The sequence below is a fragment of the Physeter macrocephalus genome, chromosome 18 (assembly GCF_002837175.3).
Source record: "Physeter macrocephalus isolate SW-GA chromosome 18, ASM283717v5, whole genome shotgun sequence".
In the NCBI taxonomy this organism is placed as follows: domain Eukaryota; kingdom Metazoa; phylum Chordata; class Mammalia; order Artiodactyla; family Physeteridae; genus Physeter; species Physeter macrocephalus.
In genome coordinates this window covers 51,722,241-51,737,634 of record NC_041231.1, presented here as the reverse complement: position 1 = coordinate 51,737,634, position 15,394 = coordinate 51,722,241, and the positions used below count along the sequence as shown (strand labels likewise).

General features: G+C 57.9%; 2 protein-coding genes across 10 annotated transcripts in view; one reads left to right on the top strand and one right to left on the bottom strand.

Annotated features, from left to right (window-relative positions):
* The first annotated feature begins 6 nt into the window (after positions 1-6).
* On the top strand, positions 7-15,098 carry VILL (villin like). Of its 8 annotated transcripts, XM_055080158.1 has the most exons (21): positions 7-409; positions 633-699; positions 867-941; positions 1,271-1,476; positions 2,751-2,859; positions 4,128-4,238; positions 4,542-4,741; positions 5,131-5,209; positions 5,313-5,411; positions 6,120-6,258; positions 6,490-6,590; positions 8,538-8,675; positions 8,781-8,939; positions 9,472-9,651; positions 10,227-10,372; positions 11,387-11,531; positions 13,295-13,480; positions 13,649-13,720; positions 13,913-14,149; positions 14,403-14,673; positions 15,010-15,098. In XM_055080158.1, exons 2-20 carry the CDS (start codon positions 634-636, stop codon positions 14,514-14,516), a joined length of 2,562 nt encoding a protein of 853 aa, XP_054936133.1. In that variant the 5' UTR covers positions 7-409; position 633; the 3' UTR covers positions 14,517-14,673; positions 15,010-15,098. The 8 variants fall into 8 exon arrangements, with proteins under 8 accessions (XP_054936133.1, XP_028334679.1, XP_028334680.1 ...); XM_028478878.2 differs by having other exon boundaries at positions 7-699; positions 13,916-14,149; XM_028478879.2 differs by having other exon boundaries at positions 7-748.
* Positions 14,973-15,394, bottom strand: part of PLCD1 (phospholipase C delta 1) — a 24,657-nt gene continuing 24,235 nt past the window's right edge. For both annotated transcript variants that reach the window (XM_055080161.1, XM_007127786.4), the window contains one exon: positions 14,973-15,334. In XM_055080161.1, coding sequence (XP_054936136.1) covers positions 15,249-15,334 — 86 coding nt within the window. In that variant the 3' untranslated portion in view covers positions 14,973-15,248. The remainder of the gene's footprint in view (positions 15,335-15,394) is intronic.

The following is a 15,394-nucleotide window of genomic DNA, read 5'->3' as shown; positions in this document are numbered from 1 at the left end:
AGAACCTGTGCCTGTTGCATCCCTTTCTTGGGTTTGAGGAAGCTGTTCCTTTTCTCTGCAGGTGCTGTGTCTCTTTGTATGGCTATCTCCTAACTGTCTGAAAGACCTACACCTATTTGCCTTGTGTGCAGAGACTGTCTTGTCTACAGGATTCTGTCTCACTTCAAGAGCCTGCCCCTGTTTGCAGAGTCTGTCCCTGCCTACAGCACCTGTTGTGACTAGCAGAGCCCTCGCCTGACTGCAAGCCTATCACTGTCTACAGTGACTGTCCCTGGCTGCAGATCCTGTGTCTGTATGCATAGCCTGTTTCAAACTCCCTGTCTGTTTGCAGAGGTTGTCCACAGACTCAAAGCCTATCATTGTCCACAGAGCTCAGCCCTGTTTCAAGAGCACAAGCACAGACGACAAGGCAGGTCCCTGTTTGCAAAGCCTCTGTGCCGACATCTGCAGTACCCGTCCTGGTGTGCTGGCCCTTTTGTTTACGCAGCCCTCCTCATGAGAGGCACAGGCTATGATGAAGGGTCTTTGGAGAGCTGTGTGGGGGGAGAGCTCTTGCTTAGAGCCCGGAGTACAGGCGGCCAGGGCCTGAGGACTCTGCCTCCTGTTCCCTCCCTCACTCTTTCCTGATCTAGGATGGACACCAACAGGGGCCTCCCAGCCATCGAGAGCCACAGGGTCCTCCACATATGGATCACTGAGGTGAGCTGCACGACCAGGCAGAAGAGCTGGTGATAAAGACAGTGTGCAGGTCTCTGAGACCAGGCTTCTCCCACCCCCCACTCAGAGCTCCCTCCCGCTACCCCACAGGGTCATGGCTGGGGGGAATGGGGTCTCCCAAGTTGTCACTAGGAAACTTCCTCTCCCAGAACCTTAAGATGGTGCCGGTCCCCGAGCGGGCTTATGGTAACTTCTTTGAGGAGCACTGCTACATCGTCCTGCACGTGAGCACTTCAGGAGTCTGGGGAGTGGGGGATGGTGGTGGCTGGCCCTTTGGGTGTTCCATGGTGCAGACTAAGCTCCGCCCGGGCAAAAGGCAGGCTGGGAGCCCAAGAATCGCATCCCATATGGAGGCTGCTGCCTTTGAGGCCTCTTCACCCTTCCCTCCCCGGTCTCCGTCTCCTGTCGGTGGAAGCACCTGACCAGTCTCCCCACAGCCCTTCGTACATCCTCCACCTCGGTCTCCCATCTCTGCCCCAGCCCTCGGGCCCCACCCCACTCCTGGGACCTCAGCCCCTCACCACACATACGGACGCAAACACCTGGGCCCTAGGTCCCCCAGAGCCTGAAAGCCACGTCGGGGGCGCCCAAAGACCTGCACTACTGGGTCGGGAAGGAGGCGGGTGTGGAGGCGCAGGATACGGCGGGCTCCTTCGTGCAGCACCTACAGGAGGCGCTGGGTGGCGCCACCGTGCAGCACCGCGAGGCGCAGGGCCACGAATCCGCCTGCTTTCGCAGCTACTTCCGCCCTGGAATCATGTGAGTGAGGCGAGCAGGGGGCCGGGAGGGGCAGGAGCCGCGGGGTGGCTGGCGGCCTGGGGCAACTGTCTCCCTCGTCACAGTGTGGGGGGTGGTTTTTTTGAGGGGGGGCAGGTAACAACTTATTGACCTACAAATCATACCATACAACCCACCCGTTTAAAGCATACAATTCAGTGATTTTTAGTGTATTCACAGACTTGTGGGATCCATCGCCATAATTTTAGAACGTTTTCATCACCCCCAGAAGAAGCCCCGTACCCTTTAGCATCACTCCCCATTTCCCCCAATACTCCCTTGCCCCAGTCTGTATAGATTTCCCTCTTCTGGACATTTTACTTAAATAGAATTATACAACACCATTTATGGATATACCACATTTTAATTATGTATTCATCACTTAATGGACATTTGGGTTGTTTCCACTTTTTAGCCGTTATGGGTAATACTGTTGTTAACATTTGTATACAAGTTTTGGGTAGTTTTTCCCCACAGTTTTATTGAGATATAACTGACACACAGCACTGTATAAGTTTAAGGTGTACAGCATAATGGTTTGACTTACATATATTGTGAGATGATTACTGCAGTAAGTTTACTCACCATCCAGTATTGTATACAAGTTTTTGTGTAGACATATGTTTCTCATTTCTCTTGGGTGTATACCCAGGAGTGGATCCCAGTGTTGTTTTTCAGTTTGCTTTTCTGTTACTTTGCCCAATAGAAATATGTCTTTTGCTGTAAATTGCTTCAAATATTTATTTAATTAACAATTACAATATATTAGGTCGAACCAGAGGAAATTGCCAGTATTCAATCATTTCTGTTGAACCTGATACATGTAAATAGTATATACATAAATGCACACACACGTATACATGCACATGCAGAAAACACGCCACCCCATGTATGTCCACCTACAGATGGGCACCCACATACATCGGTGAGTATTCATGTCCACCTACACACATATACGCGGTTGTGTGAATGCCATGCACGCACATCTGTACTCACACGGATAAACAGATACACGTTATACCCCACATGCATACATGTATATACACATTCATGTGTCCACGTATCTACACATGGATAAACACATGCACGTTACTGCCCCCATATGCTTGTATACACATGTGTTCATATCTACTTGCACACCTGTATTAAACAGGCACATGTGTGTCCCCACAAGCGTGCATGCAGGTGCGTACATCTGCACTCACCCCTGTGCATGGCAGCATGTGGTCTCACATGGGACCCCATGCTCTCCTCAGCTACCGGAAGGGAGGCCTGGCCTCTGCCCTCAAGCACGTGGAGACCAACGTGTACAATATCCAGCGACTGCTGCGCATCAGAGCGGGGAAGCACGTGTCAGCCAGCGAGGTGAGAGCTGCCAGGGATGCCACCTGACCATGGACTCAGCTGGACTGCATGTCCTGAAGTGTAGGGAAGTGTAGAGGGCGGTGGGGACTGGGGGGAGAACGCGGGAGGTCAGCATTCCCCGATGGCCCATCCTGATGAGGAGAGAGAAGGCAGAGCCAGGCTTCCAGCCCCACCCCTCCCACAGCTCCTTTGACCCTCTTGTTTCCTCATCCGTCCCACGGACACACTGAGAACTAGGGAGGTGAGGCAGACGAGATGATGCACCTGGATGACCCTGGTAAGCAGCACAATGGGAAGTAGCATGATTTGGGGAGGTGCACAGCCCCACATTCTCATACACATCATAATTGTCACCCATAGGCACACCCAGTGTCTCCCCTGTTAGCCCTAATGCCACTCGGTCCATAGAGTGCCCTTGTGCAAATTAGACCTGAGTGCCCCTTACTTCCGTCTGTCAGGATATTGATGGAAAATACTGATCTTGTGAGAACAAGACGGTTTGCTGCCATCAGTGTAATGAACAGTCAGGAGTTTGACGCCTGCGATGTGAATGGTGACACTGAGTTGTGTACGTTACTGTCTGCATGGTATGTGGCAGCTCTGTGACTCACAGACAATCCCACCCAGGCTCACGCAGTGTCACCCACAGATTTAGTGATCATACTTGCCCAGTCATGCAGCGCCACCATGCAGCCGCAGGTTTTGCCTGTTAGCCTGGCATAATTATTCAGAGCTCCTACTTTTACTCTCCAAAGCATTGGGATGATAATTGCCCTTTTCCACAGTTAACACACTGTCCCCCACACAGGTACACATGCACTGTCAGCCAGGAGCTCATACACTTCTTCACATTTGATGTTCACCTACACACACATCTACACATGTGGATAAACTGATTCTTGCGCCCCACTTGCATCCATGTGTCTGTGTACGCATGTACTGCTGTAGACCTGACTGAGTGAGAAGTGTCACACTCGGTCACGGACACCCTGTGAAATGCAGTATAACCTACGGTTACACATGCCCAGAGATGCACCCAGCCACATCCACAGTGACGCTCAAGGTCTCACATGCTTACATGGATGCGTGCCTGCACACCATCAGAGTGGTGTCGCACTCACACATACGTCCAGTTGCACGCAGCTTCACGCACATAAGTGACACACCTGAGCTATGCGCACGTGGGCAAGGACAGGCTGCAGTGCCCCTCCACCTGGGTGCGGGTGGTATGACACACTGTCTCCCTCCCTGACCCCTGGCTCTGGCAGGTGGAGCTCTCCTGGCACAGCTTTAATAAGAGTGACATCTTCCTGTTAGACCTGGGCAAGATGATGATCCAGTGGAATGGGCCCAAAACCAGCACTGCCGAGAAGGCGCGGGTCAGTGTCTGCCCCGGGAACTAAGGGGTGCAGTGCTTGGGGAGAGGGGTGGTCCTCCAGGTGCCCATCCTCCAGCTACCCCAAGAGGTGGGCTTCACTCTCGCCTAAGAAGCTGAGAAGCACCTACAAACTGAGTCCAGATCCTGAACTGGTGGTACCCCTGGATGCCAGGATAAGGGGAAACCTCCCCTGGCCCCCAGCCTCTGGGAGCTGAGCAGTGACAGGAGGATTCTGGGCTGGACTGTCTGGGAGGTGAAGGGGGGCATTCTGGGGATACTCTGACTGCCAGGTCCTGTCCCGCAGGGCCTGGCCCTGACCCGCAGCCTCCAGGACAGGGAGCGTGGTGGCCGTGCACAGATTGGCGTGGTGGATGATGAGGCTGAAGCCACTGACCTCATGCAGATCATGGAAGCGGTGCTGGGCTGCAGAGTGGGCAACCTGCACACCGCCATGCCCAGCAAGAGTATTGACCAACTGCAAAAGGCCAATGTCCGCCTCTACCAGTGAGCAGACCTTGGGAGTGGGCAGGGTGGGTAGAATAGGAATAGCCCAGGCGTGCATGTCCGGCATTACTGCAATAACATGGTTTCTCTAGGAAGCCCTCTAGAAAAGGTTCATGGGTTTCTGGGGCAGGCCATGTGGGACCTTAGACCCAGCCTGTGCTCTTGCATGGCTGCCTTTCTGAGAACGCATTGTACAGACAGGGCGACTGAGGCCCTGAGAGGGCCAGGGAGCTGCCTAAGTCTTCACAGCAAGGCTGCAGTGAAGACCTCAACCTGGGCCCCCAGCCCCCAAGCCTTTTGCCTCTGGAGGTGTGAGGGGCAGTGGTAGCTGGATTGGAGCCAGGCCCGGGAGGAGCTGAGCTGCCCACATCTGGATGCCTGTCCCCTAGTGTCTACGAGAAGGGCAAGGATGTGGTGATCCAGGAGTTGTCGACCTGCCCTCTGGCCCAAGACCTACTGCAGGAGGAGGTGAGGCAAGCCTGGCCCCAGCCATCCCGTCCATCTCCCCACCCACTCCACAAGCCCAACCCAGTCTGGACCACCTACTGACCAGCCCCACTTTGGCTCCCAGAACTGCTACATCCTGGACCAGGGTGGTTTCAAGATCTACGTGTGGCAGGGACGCATGACTAGCCTCCAGGAGAAAAAGGCTGCCTTCAGCAGGGCTCTGGTGAGGCTATGGGGCCCTGTCTTAGAGGGACATAGCGCTGCCCTGGTTCCTGGGTCGGGAGGAAACCGCCCTACCCTGCAACCTAAGCTGGGAGACATCCATGTCCTGGGGTCTAAAGAGAGAGGTAGTCCTGCCCTGGGGCCAGGAGGGGGATACATCCTGCCCTGGGAGCCCTGTCTGATGGAGGAGGACATAACCCTGCCCTGGGGTCTAAGCCTGAAGACCCACTGCCCTGTCTGAGGGCGGAGACACAGCTCTGCCCAACGGTCCGAGGGGGAACACAGGGCCCCTCTCTGGGGTACCGCGGGCTGTGGCCTGCCTTGGGGGCCCTGATGGGGGAGGACCAGATAGCTTCCAAGAAACCATGTGTAAAAGGGGGATGTGGGGGACCCGCCTTGAGGTCTGAGGATTCTCCAAGCACTGGGTGCTCCCTCCTTTTCCGGGAGGGGCGGCAGGGCTCTGCCTGGGGTCTGACGGGTGGTCATAGCTGGCCCTTCCCGAGGCCCGGACTGACGGGACCCTGCCTGTCCTCAGGGACCTCGGAGAAGTCGGTAGTACCGGAGCCAGCTCCTTAAGCCAGTCAGGAGCTCAGTTAATTAACGTTGCTCAGTGCACTGGCTGGCCCCGCAGCGTGAGCGGCAGGTCCTGCGGGTGGAGCGGAGCAGTGGGCCCTTGGGCCACACGCTTGACAGAGCCCCCCCCGCCCAGGGCTTCATCCAGGCCAAGGGCTACCCGAGCTACACCAATGTGGAGGTGGTGGACGAAGGCGCCGAGTCGGCCGCGTTCAAGCAGCTCTTCCGATCGTGGTCTGGGGAGCAGCGCAAGAACAAGCACCTTCGCGGAGTGGGTGAGGGGGCGTGGCCGGACGGCGGAGCGAAGCTTCGAGAAGAGGCTGCCTGAGCGATGGGTGGGGCGGGGAGGGGCGGGGCCGGAGGGGCGGGTCCTGGGCGGGGCCCAGAATCTCCTCGGGAAGGGTGAGGGGGCGTAGCCGGAGGGAGCTTCTTGCGTGATTGGCTGGGCGAGGTGAGGTCTGAGACAGGGCAGACGTCGCCAGTGACACCCTCTGTCCCACCCTCAGGTAAATTACTTCAGGTGAAACTGGACGTGGGCAAGCTGCACAGCCATCCTGAGCTGGCGGCCCAGCTCAGGATGGTGGACGACGGCTCTGGGAAGGTGGAGGTGAGGGGCAGGGCACTAGCTTGGCTGGGGGAAGATGGGCGCACAGGTGTAGGCTTTGTCTTCAGGTGAACCTTATGGCTGCTAAAGTGACCCAGGTGCGCCCAGGTGCACATCTACACACAATCAGGGACACACGGGGCATGTGTACGTATACACGCACCCTCCGCCCTGCCAGCTCATACGCAGCACGCGTACAGTCCCACGCAGCCACGGCCACTTGCTCGGTAACACTCATGGCACCCAGGACAGTAACATTAGGACAATTAATTGCGCCCTTTTGTCATATGTATGACACATATATATTATAATATAGACACACCTTGTGATTGCACTTATTCAAACAATTGCAAACATGTAAGCATACAAACTGTACATCACACATGATCACAGCCCCACACGCCCAACACAGAGTCACACCCTGTCAGCCACCCGTCTGGTCTCAGACCAATGTTCTGGGAGATGCAGGGGTTGGGGGCTCCTTCCAGGCTCTGTACAAGGCAGGGTTGTATCTTGACTAATTGGGTCACCCCCAGGCAGGGCCCTTAATTCTTTCAGGGCTCAGTTTTTTATATGTAAAATGGGGCTAAAGCTGTGGTCCCCCCTGGCCCCGAGGCTTGGTGTGCGGGTGCTGAGAGCTTATGGGAACAGGACAGCTGGGCCTGTGTGAGGCGCGCTAGTTCTCAAGGTAGGCCGAGGTCAGAGAAAATACTGCTTCTCCAAGGTGCCCTCTGACATTTGCCCTACTATGGATGGACAGTGGCAGTGAGTGGGGAGAGACTGAGATAGGAGAAGACGGGGCGGAGGGGGAGGAGGGAGAGAGGATGAGAGGTTGGGGGTACAGGGAGAGACAAAGAGGAGACTGAGAATGAGAGAGAGAGGGCGGAGGAGACCAAATAGAGGGAGGAGGGGATGGGATGCAGAGCAGGGAGGGGTGAGGGCACAGGGAGAGGAGAAAGGGGGTCAGGGAGAGATGGGGTATCCAGGGAGAGACAGAGGGTCAGCCAGCTAGAGAGAAAAAAGGAGAAACAGGAAAGCGGAGAGAAGGGTAAGGGAGGAAGGAAGGAGGGGTCTGCAGCCCAGGCCCCAAGCACAAAGGCAGGGAGGGGACGTCCCCAGCACCCCCCCACACACACAGCAGGCTCGGGGACAGGCAGCCAGAGGCGGGGCCCGAGCCAGGAGGCCTGGCTGCCAGGTGAGTGCTGCTCCTGGAGGCGAGTGGTTGCAGTCAGCCTCTTCTGCAGAAGCAGGATTCTCGGTGCTCTGGTCTTTTCCAGAGACTGCTGTCAGGCTCTGTGTGGCCACGGGATGCCCAGATGTTGTTTCTTGCCATGTCGAGGTGAGCGCTGTTACCCCCACTTCACAGGTGGGAAAGACTGAAGCTCAGAAAGATCTCACTGCCAGTGTGGGTGACCAGGATTCAACCAGGGTTTGCCTGGCTCCAGGGCCCATGCTCGGCTACCCACAGGAACAGGACATCACATTAAGTGTGACTACGTGTTTCCCTTTCAGTCTTTGAACAGGGTTTGCTGTTTGAAGTGACACTTGAAAAAAAGGAAATTTTTCCAAGAGCCCCAAGGCCTTGCTTCTGCCCAGCTTCTGCTGCCCTGGCCTGAGCAGAGAGCAGCTGTGCAGGGCTGTGGCTGGTGGAGTCAGGCTGGGGTGGCATGTGGCAGCGTGGGCAGCCTCTGGAGTCCTCACCGCTTGTTTGTCCCAGGCACCACACACCAACTCAGAGTCCTGGCTGAGAACAGGCTGGCACAAGTGTGGGTCCCAGGGGTCCCTGGGGGAAGCACAGAGTGTAGGGTGGGCACAGAGCTCGGGGGGAGCCCCTTGTCTGCACAGATGAGGCATGCCCCCAGCTGCAGAGACCTTCCTGGCTGGACGCAGGGTGGGTGGGCTAGTTCAGGTGGAGGCACCACCCCTGCCTGTTGGTCCCCTGTTCCTCAGGTGTGGTCCATCCAGGACTCATGCAGGCAGCCCGTGGACCCCACCCATCACGGACAGTTGTGCGCAGGCAACTGCTACCTTGTCCTCTACACATACCAGAAGATGGGCCTCGTCCAGTACATCCTGTACCTATGGCAGGTGCGCCGGCCTGAGCAGGGTGGAGGGCACCCTCGAGCCCCAGAGCTGAGGAGGTGAGAGTGGGGTCTGGGAGCCGTGCCAGGCCCTCACCACCCCTGCCCACAGGGCCTCCAGGCCGCCGCACACAAGATCAAGGCCCTGAAGAGCAACGCCGAGGAGCTGGACCTCCAGTATCACGGAGTGCTGGTGCAGGAGCACGTGACCATGGGCAGCGAGCCCCCTCACTTCCTCGCCATCTTCCAGGGCCAGCTGGTGATCTTCCAGGTAGGGCCCGCCTTGCTGCTGTGGCCGCAGCCTCTCCACTCCTCCGTGCGCCCATCGCCCTTACACGCATGTGCTAAGCACCTTCTCTGCAGGTCAGGAGCCCAGCGGTAGCCCCTTGGCTTCCTGGTGCTTGTCCGAGGCCCAGGAGCTCCAAGGGTGACCCCTGCCTGAGTTTCTTCCCCCATCCCCAGAGGCAGCCACAGAACAGGCTCACAGTGTGGAAACGGAATGGAAAGGGAGCCGGGGCCTTACCTGGGGTCACACACAGGCAAAGCTGCTCCCCACTTTCCGTCTTCAAGGCCTGGGGGATCCATGCTCTGACCCCTCGGAGATGGGGTGAGGGGTCTGTTTAGAAAGGGCCTGGTTCCCTATTCTAGACCGATGGGGTCCTCACACTCCACACTCAGAGGGTAGAAAACAGAGGTGGCTTCAGGAGAGGGATCCCTGGGTGCCGAGGCAGTTTGGCCCCCACTGGGAGAGGGAGGCGGCCCCAAGAGCCCTTGCCTCAGCCTGAGGCCCAGCCCTCTCGTAGGGGAGCGCTGGGCACGACGGGAAAGGGCAGCCAGAGTCTGCCACAAGGCTCTTCCACGTACGAGGCACCGACAGCTACAACACCTGGACCCTGGAGGTGCCAGCCCGTGCCTCAGCCCTCAACTCCAACGACATCTTCCTGCTGACCACAGCTGGCCTCTGCTACCTCTGGTTTGGAAAGGTACCCCAGCAATAACCACTTGACTTATGCCTGGGGCAGCGGTGCCAGGCCAGGGAAGGGTCTACTCTGCAGCGGAGGCTGACTTCAAGTCCAGCCTCAGGCCGGAGGGAGGTGGGGGAGAGGCCACAGTGTCCCTTCTGGGCCCTGGGGGAAGTTATGGGTGGACCTGGGCATCCACGGGTCAGAGCCAACCAGGCCCAGGCTGCCTCCCCTCCTTCCTGCCTCGTGCCGGGACCATGTCCCTTCCCAAGTCTCTTGGGAAAAGGAGGCCTAGTTCAAATTGCCAGGGTTTTCTCTGATCTTCAGCATAAACTGTGAATGATCTCCAAGCCTGGAGGTCCCCATCCTGTGCTCTGGACCTGGAGAGGGTCCCGGTCCCTGTGACCTTGATCAGCTGAGGAGACAGAAGGAGGAGGGGGAGGAAGGGAGACACTTTTTCATGTGTGCCCCGCCACGAGCCCAGGGCTCCTGTGACTCAGGTGTGGCTCTGCACAGGCTCCTGTTTGTAGGGGATGTGGCGCAGGAGGTGAAGGCCCCTCCCTGTGCAGGGCGTGACCCAGCTCTTTGCCTGCCAGGGCTGCAGCGGTGACCAGCGTGAGATGGCGCGGACAGTGGTCACCGTCATCTCCAGGAAGGACAAGGAAATGGTGCTGGAGGGTCAGGAGCCTCCCCACTTCTGGGAGGCCCTGGGGGGCCGGGCGCCCTACCCCAGCGACAAGAGGTGACAAGGCTGGGAGGAGGGTGCTCTCCTGACCCAGAGGAGGAAACTGAGGCCCAAGAGGGTGGGTGACTGATTAAGGGTCACACAGGGAGGTGGAGAGCCCAGACTGGAGCTGAGAACTCGTGGCTCCCCAGTCCAGGGGCTCCCAGGAGCACAGCCCACCCTTCCCTCCTCCCTAACTTGGAGCACGAAGGTGCCGAGGACGGCAGGGTGGTGGCGCCCTCTGCTGGCCGAATGTGCTCCCTGTACGGTCCCCGTCCTGGACTGTCCTATCGGCAGAGGGCCAGAGGGCAAAGTGCATTCCCCCACCTCACAATCCCCACGGGTGGTGTCCCCGGTGTTATATGACGTATGGGTAAACAGCGTGTGTGGAGTGTGCAAGAATAGTGTGTGGGGGTGTGTAAATGGATAAGGGTGTGTATGGGAAGGAAGGACAGAGTGAGGCCTCAAAGGGAACTGGAAGCGGAGAACCTGCCGCTCTGCATGTGTGTGCGGCCCGGCTATGCGCCGTGCTCCCCCCAAGTCTCCTGAGCTCCTAAGTGCTGCTGTCGCCCTCTCTCAGCCTGGCTTCTGTCCTCCCACCTTGGGCCTGAGGCCGGGCTCCTGGGCTCCCGGTCATGGGTGGGGCCAGCGGCTCCTCCCTCCCAGGGCGGCAGGGCTCCAGCTCGGCCCTCCTTCTGCACTCAGCCAGCCACCCCCTCCTTCCCGGAGCTCCTTCCCCGGGAAATTCATGGGGTAGCTTGCACCCCGGCTGCCTGTGGGAAGACAGACTACCTAACCTGCTTTCCCCACTGACACGAGGACATGGAGGCCCAGAGAAGGGCAGGCGTTTGGGAGTGGATCCTGGGATGGGTGGAACTCAGAGGCGAGCGGGTGTCTCCTGCTCCAGGAAGCATTGTGTCCCAGCCCCTGGGGGGCGGTAGAGGGGTGGTGTGCTGCGGGTTGGCTTGGCCCAGGCTGGTCAGAAGCCCAGGTCTCTCTGTGCCCCTCATGGCTTTGTGCCACGCTGGCCAGGCTCCCCGAGGATGTGTCCGACTTCCAGCCACGACTGTTTGAGTGCTCCATCCAGACGGGCCCCCTGGTCCTCACGGAAGTGGTGTTCTTTAGCCAAGAGGACCTGGACAAGTATGATGTCATGTTACTGGACACCTGGGAGGAGGTGCGGCAGCCTGGGTGCCTGGCTGGGGTGCGAATGGGGGGTGTCTGCACCTGTGTAACTGAGTGTGTGTGTGACTTTGTGTTTCTAGCCATGTGACTGCATATAAGGCTACGGGTGAGTGTGTGACTATCTACGACACTGTAACACTGAGTGACTGGGCAATTGTGTGAGTGTGGATAAGACACCAGGGACGACTCTGTGACCCAGGGAGCCTGTAGGAGACTGTGGCTGTGTGTCTGGGACTCATGTGTGGTTGTGACCGGTTGTGTAGTTGGGTGTAACTCCGTTTGCCTTATAAGGGCGTGTGAGTCCATGCAACTGAGTGCCTATGGCTGACATGTCAGTGCCGAGTGGGTGGCCATAAAGTGACCGTGTGTGTGTGTGCGTGTGCGTGCACATGTGCGTGATGCCTCTGTGTGACTGCTTTTGATCTCTAGTTTATTTATTTCCTCTCTGGTCTTTATTATTTCCTTCCTTCTGCTGACTTTAGGTTTTGTTTGTTCTTTTTCTAATTCTTTTAGGTGGTAGGTTAGGTTGCTTATTTTGAGATTTTTCTTGTTTTTTTGAGGAAGGCCTGTATCGCTATGAACTTCCCTCTTAGGACTGCTTTGGCTGCATCCCATAAATTTTGTATGGTTGTGTTTTCATTGTCATTTGTCTGTCTGTGTGCCTGCATTTGCCTGTGTGTGTACAGCTGTGTGTAATGGCTGTGTGGTCAAGGAACTGGCTATAAGTGACCAGACCATCTATAACTGGTGACACTGTGAGAGAGAGACAATGTAACTGGCTGCAGGTGTGACTGCCTGAGTGACTGAATTCGTGTGACCGTGTAATCATGTTTCTGTGTGGCTGGATGTGATGGTGTTTCAGGCTACTTGTGTTTTCAGGCTGCGTGATCCATTGTAACCGTGCTTAGGTGCAACTATGCATGAGTACGGGTGACAGTGTATGGCTGTGATTTGCCGTCTGGCTGAGTGCTGGTGGACGGTTGTGTCTGTGCATCTGTGGTCGTGTGTGTGTATATGTGTGTGTATCTGCATCACTGTGCCTGGGACTGTGTGTGACTGTGGCAAGGAGGCCTTTGGGCTCGCATCCCACTCAGAGCGCAGCCAAAGCCCTTCCCCCAGCCCTGTGACCAGCGGCCCCGACTCTCCCCCTCGCTCACTCTGTTCCAGCCACCATGGCTTCCTGGCCGTTCTGTGAACATGCCAGCGTGCTCAGGGCCTTTGTACTGGTTGTTTCCTCTGCTCAGAACACTTTACCCCCAGACATACATGTGACTTGCTCCCCCACCTCCCTCAGAGCTTGACTCCAGTGTCATCTTCTCAGTAAGGCTCTCCCTGACTCTAATTTAAAATGACAGTATCTACCCCGCCACCACCCCACTTCTCTTCTTTCCCTGCTTTATTTTTCTCCATCTGATATACTACATATTTTACTTATTTTTGTGTCTCCCCCAGCAAAATGAAAGCTCTACAAGAGCAGGGGTTTTGTCTCTGTCTTTCTCATGGTTGAGTCCCCCCGTGCCTAGAACATTGCCTGGCACACAGTCGGTGCTCAGTAAATATGTGTGGATTGATTGCACACATGCATGCCTGACACCTCCTGGCACAGTTACGGGTGTGTGGGTGTGCAGCCAGCCTGCTGGGTGGGTCTGGTTGGCTGGGATGTGTGCATCGGGTTCTGAGACCACCTGATGGGCAGGGCTGGGAGGGAAGTGGTCAGCTCCACCCGCCCAAGGCCAGGCCCCCTCTGTGGCCCAGATCTTCCTGTGGCTGGGGGCAGCTGCGAGCCAGTGGAAGCAGGAGGCCGTGGCCTGGGGCCAGGAGTACCTGAAGACCCACCCAGGAGGGAGGAGCCTGGCCACGCCTATCGTGCTGGTCAAGCAGGGCCACGAGCCTCCCACCTTCACTGGATGGTTCCACACCTGGGACCCCTACAAATGGACGGTGAGTAAGGACTGAACCCCCCATCCCCACCCTAATCCTGGGAGAGGGGCCTGCCCTGGCAGACGGTGGCGGGAGCCATTGCCCTGCCCAGGGACCTCCAGTGTGTGTGGGGAATCTGGTCCTATTGGTGCCCCTCCATCCGGCCCCCACCCTGATTCTTGCCCCCAGAGCAATCAGTCTTATGAGGAGGTGGTGGAGGGCGGCCTGGGAGCAGTATCTGCCATCTCAGAGATAACAGCAGTGAGTATTGGGGCCTCCCAGGGGTCTGGGCTCGGCTGGCATGGCCCAGAGGGCAGGATGAGCAGGGAAGGAACCAGGCGCCGGTAGAGGGCAGGGGTGGCAGTTGGGGGCAGGAGGGCAGGTGGGCTCAGTGTGGCCTCCCACGGGAGCCCATCCCCCAGCTTCCCCAGCCTGAGTCCCCTCTCCTGACAGCAGGTCAACAACTTCCAGCTGTCCAGATGGCCAAGCAATGGCAGGGCAGGCCCGGCGGCCCCGTGGGCCCTCAAGGGCTCCAAGGACAGCTCCAAGAGTGAGCTGGAGCTGGGCCCCAAGGCGGGCGGCAGGAGCAGCAGCCCCAGATCCGTGGCCAGCGGGAGCCTGCCCCGAGAACAGCTGATGCACCAGGCTGTGGAGGACCTGCCGGAGGGTGTGGACCCGGCCCACAAGGAGGTGGATGCCTGAGACCCCCGCCCCGCCACTCACCGCCCCAGCAATCTTGCATATAAAGCTGAGCTGCCAGCGCCCAGGGCATGACCCACTGATGGTTGGCAATGGGCAGGCTGCCCTGGGAGATGTGTGTTCCAGATAGGGTGATGGGCACAGAGGTGTGGGAGAGGATGACACCTCTGGGTGAGTGGGACAGGGTTCTGGGTTCAGCTGACACCCTTGCTCCGCACCCACTCCCTCCTCTCCCCCACCCCAGTCCTATCTCTCAGACTCTGATTTCCAAGAAATCTTTGGGAAGTCCAAGGAGGAGTTCTACAGCATGGCCAAGTGGAGGCAGCAGCAGGAGAAGAAGCAGCTCGGCTTCTTCTGAAGCCCGACCCTGCCGGCTCCATCTACGTGGCCAAGACGCCTGCCTGCGGGCACCTCCCCTACACGTATATGAGTCCCCCGGGGAGGCCCTCCTGGCGCACCCTGCTTGGAGACTCCTGGGTCACTAAAATAAAAGCCTGTGGCCTTCACCAGATGTGGTGAGTGGGCTTTCAGGTCTGGGTCACTCAGCAGGTCCGCCTCTGGGGAGAGTGGGCCTCTGGGGTTGGAGGGGTCGGCCGCGACAGTCCAAAGACTGAGCCCTCCATACCCTCCGCCACGCAGGGGTTTGTTTCTTGCTGGTCCCTCCCGCCCAGGGGATAGATGTCCCCCCCTTGCTCCAGTGTGAGGGTGGAGAAGTGGAGAGTGAGGTGCTGGGGCTCCAGTGCTCTGGGGCATGCACACACGCACGCATGCTTTACAGGGATTTTTCTGGTGTCCAGGTAAAGAGACCACAGTACTTAGTCTTATGATTTTTATAAAAACCCTCAACCTAGGGCCCGGCTGGAGGATGGAGCGGGCTGCAGTGTCATTCCTAACGGAATTGAGGACAGCTCCAGGGACTGGGCCAGCTCCTGGGCTCCCGAGAGGCAGCAACACAGACAGTAGGTTGGAGCTGAAGGCAGTGCGGGGCTGCCAGCTCTGAGCGAGAGGTTGGGAGCAGCCCCTGTCCTGCCCCCAGATGTGGACAGAGGGCCTGGTCCGCTCGGGGCAGCCCTCACCAGACTCCCCGAGCCTAGTCCTGGAGGCCCACCTTCACAAAGAGGGTGGCAGACGAGTGCTGGTCTCCGTTCTTGGACAGGAGGTGGATGTGGCGGTATCCTGGCAGGCGGATGGGCGGGGAGGAGCGCACAGGGAGAGTTCTGGTCACTTAGGGAGGAT

Bases quoted from the DNA above. Each gene is read 5' to 3' on its own strand.
- VILL (XM_055080158.1), top strand. From the start codon at position 634: ATGGACACCAACAGGGGCCTCCCAGCCATCGAGAGCCACAGGGTCCTC. The intron at 6,591-8,537 runs GTGAGGGGCAGG...CCTGTTCCTCAG, and splicing joins ACGGCTCTGGGAAGGTGGAG to GTGTGGTCCATCCAGGACTC. The intron at 9,652-10,226 runs GTACCCCAGCAA...TTTGCCTGCCAG, and splicing joins GCTACCTCTGGTTTGGAAAG to GGCTGCAGCGGTGACCAGCG.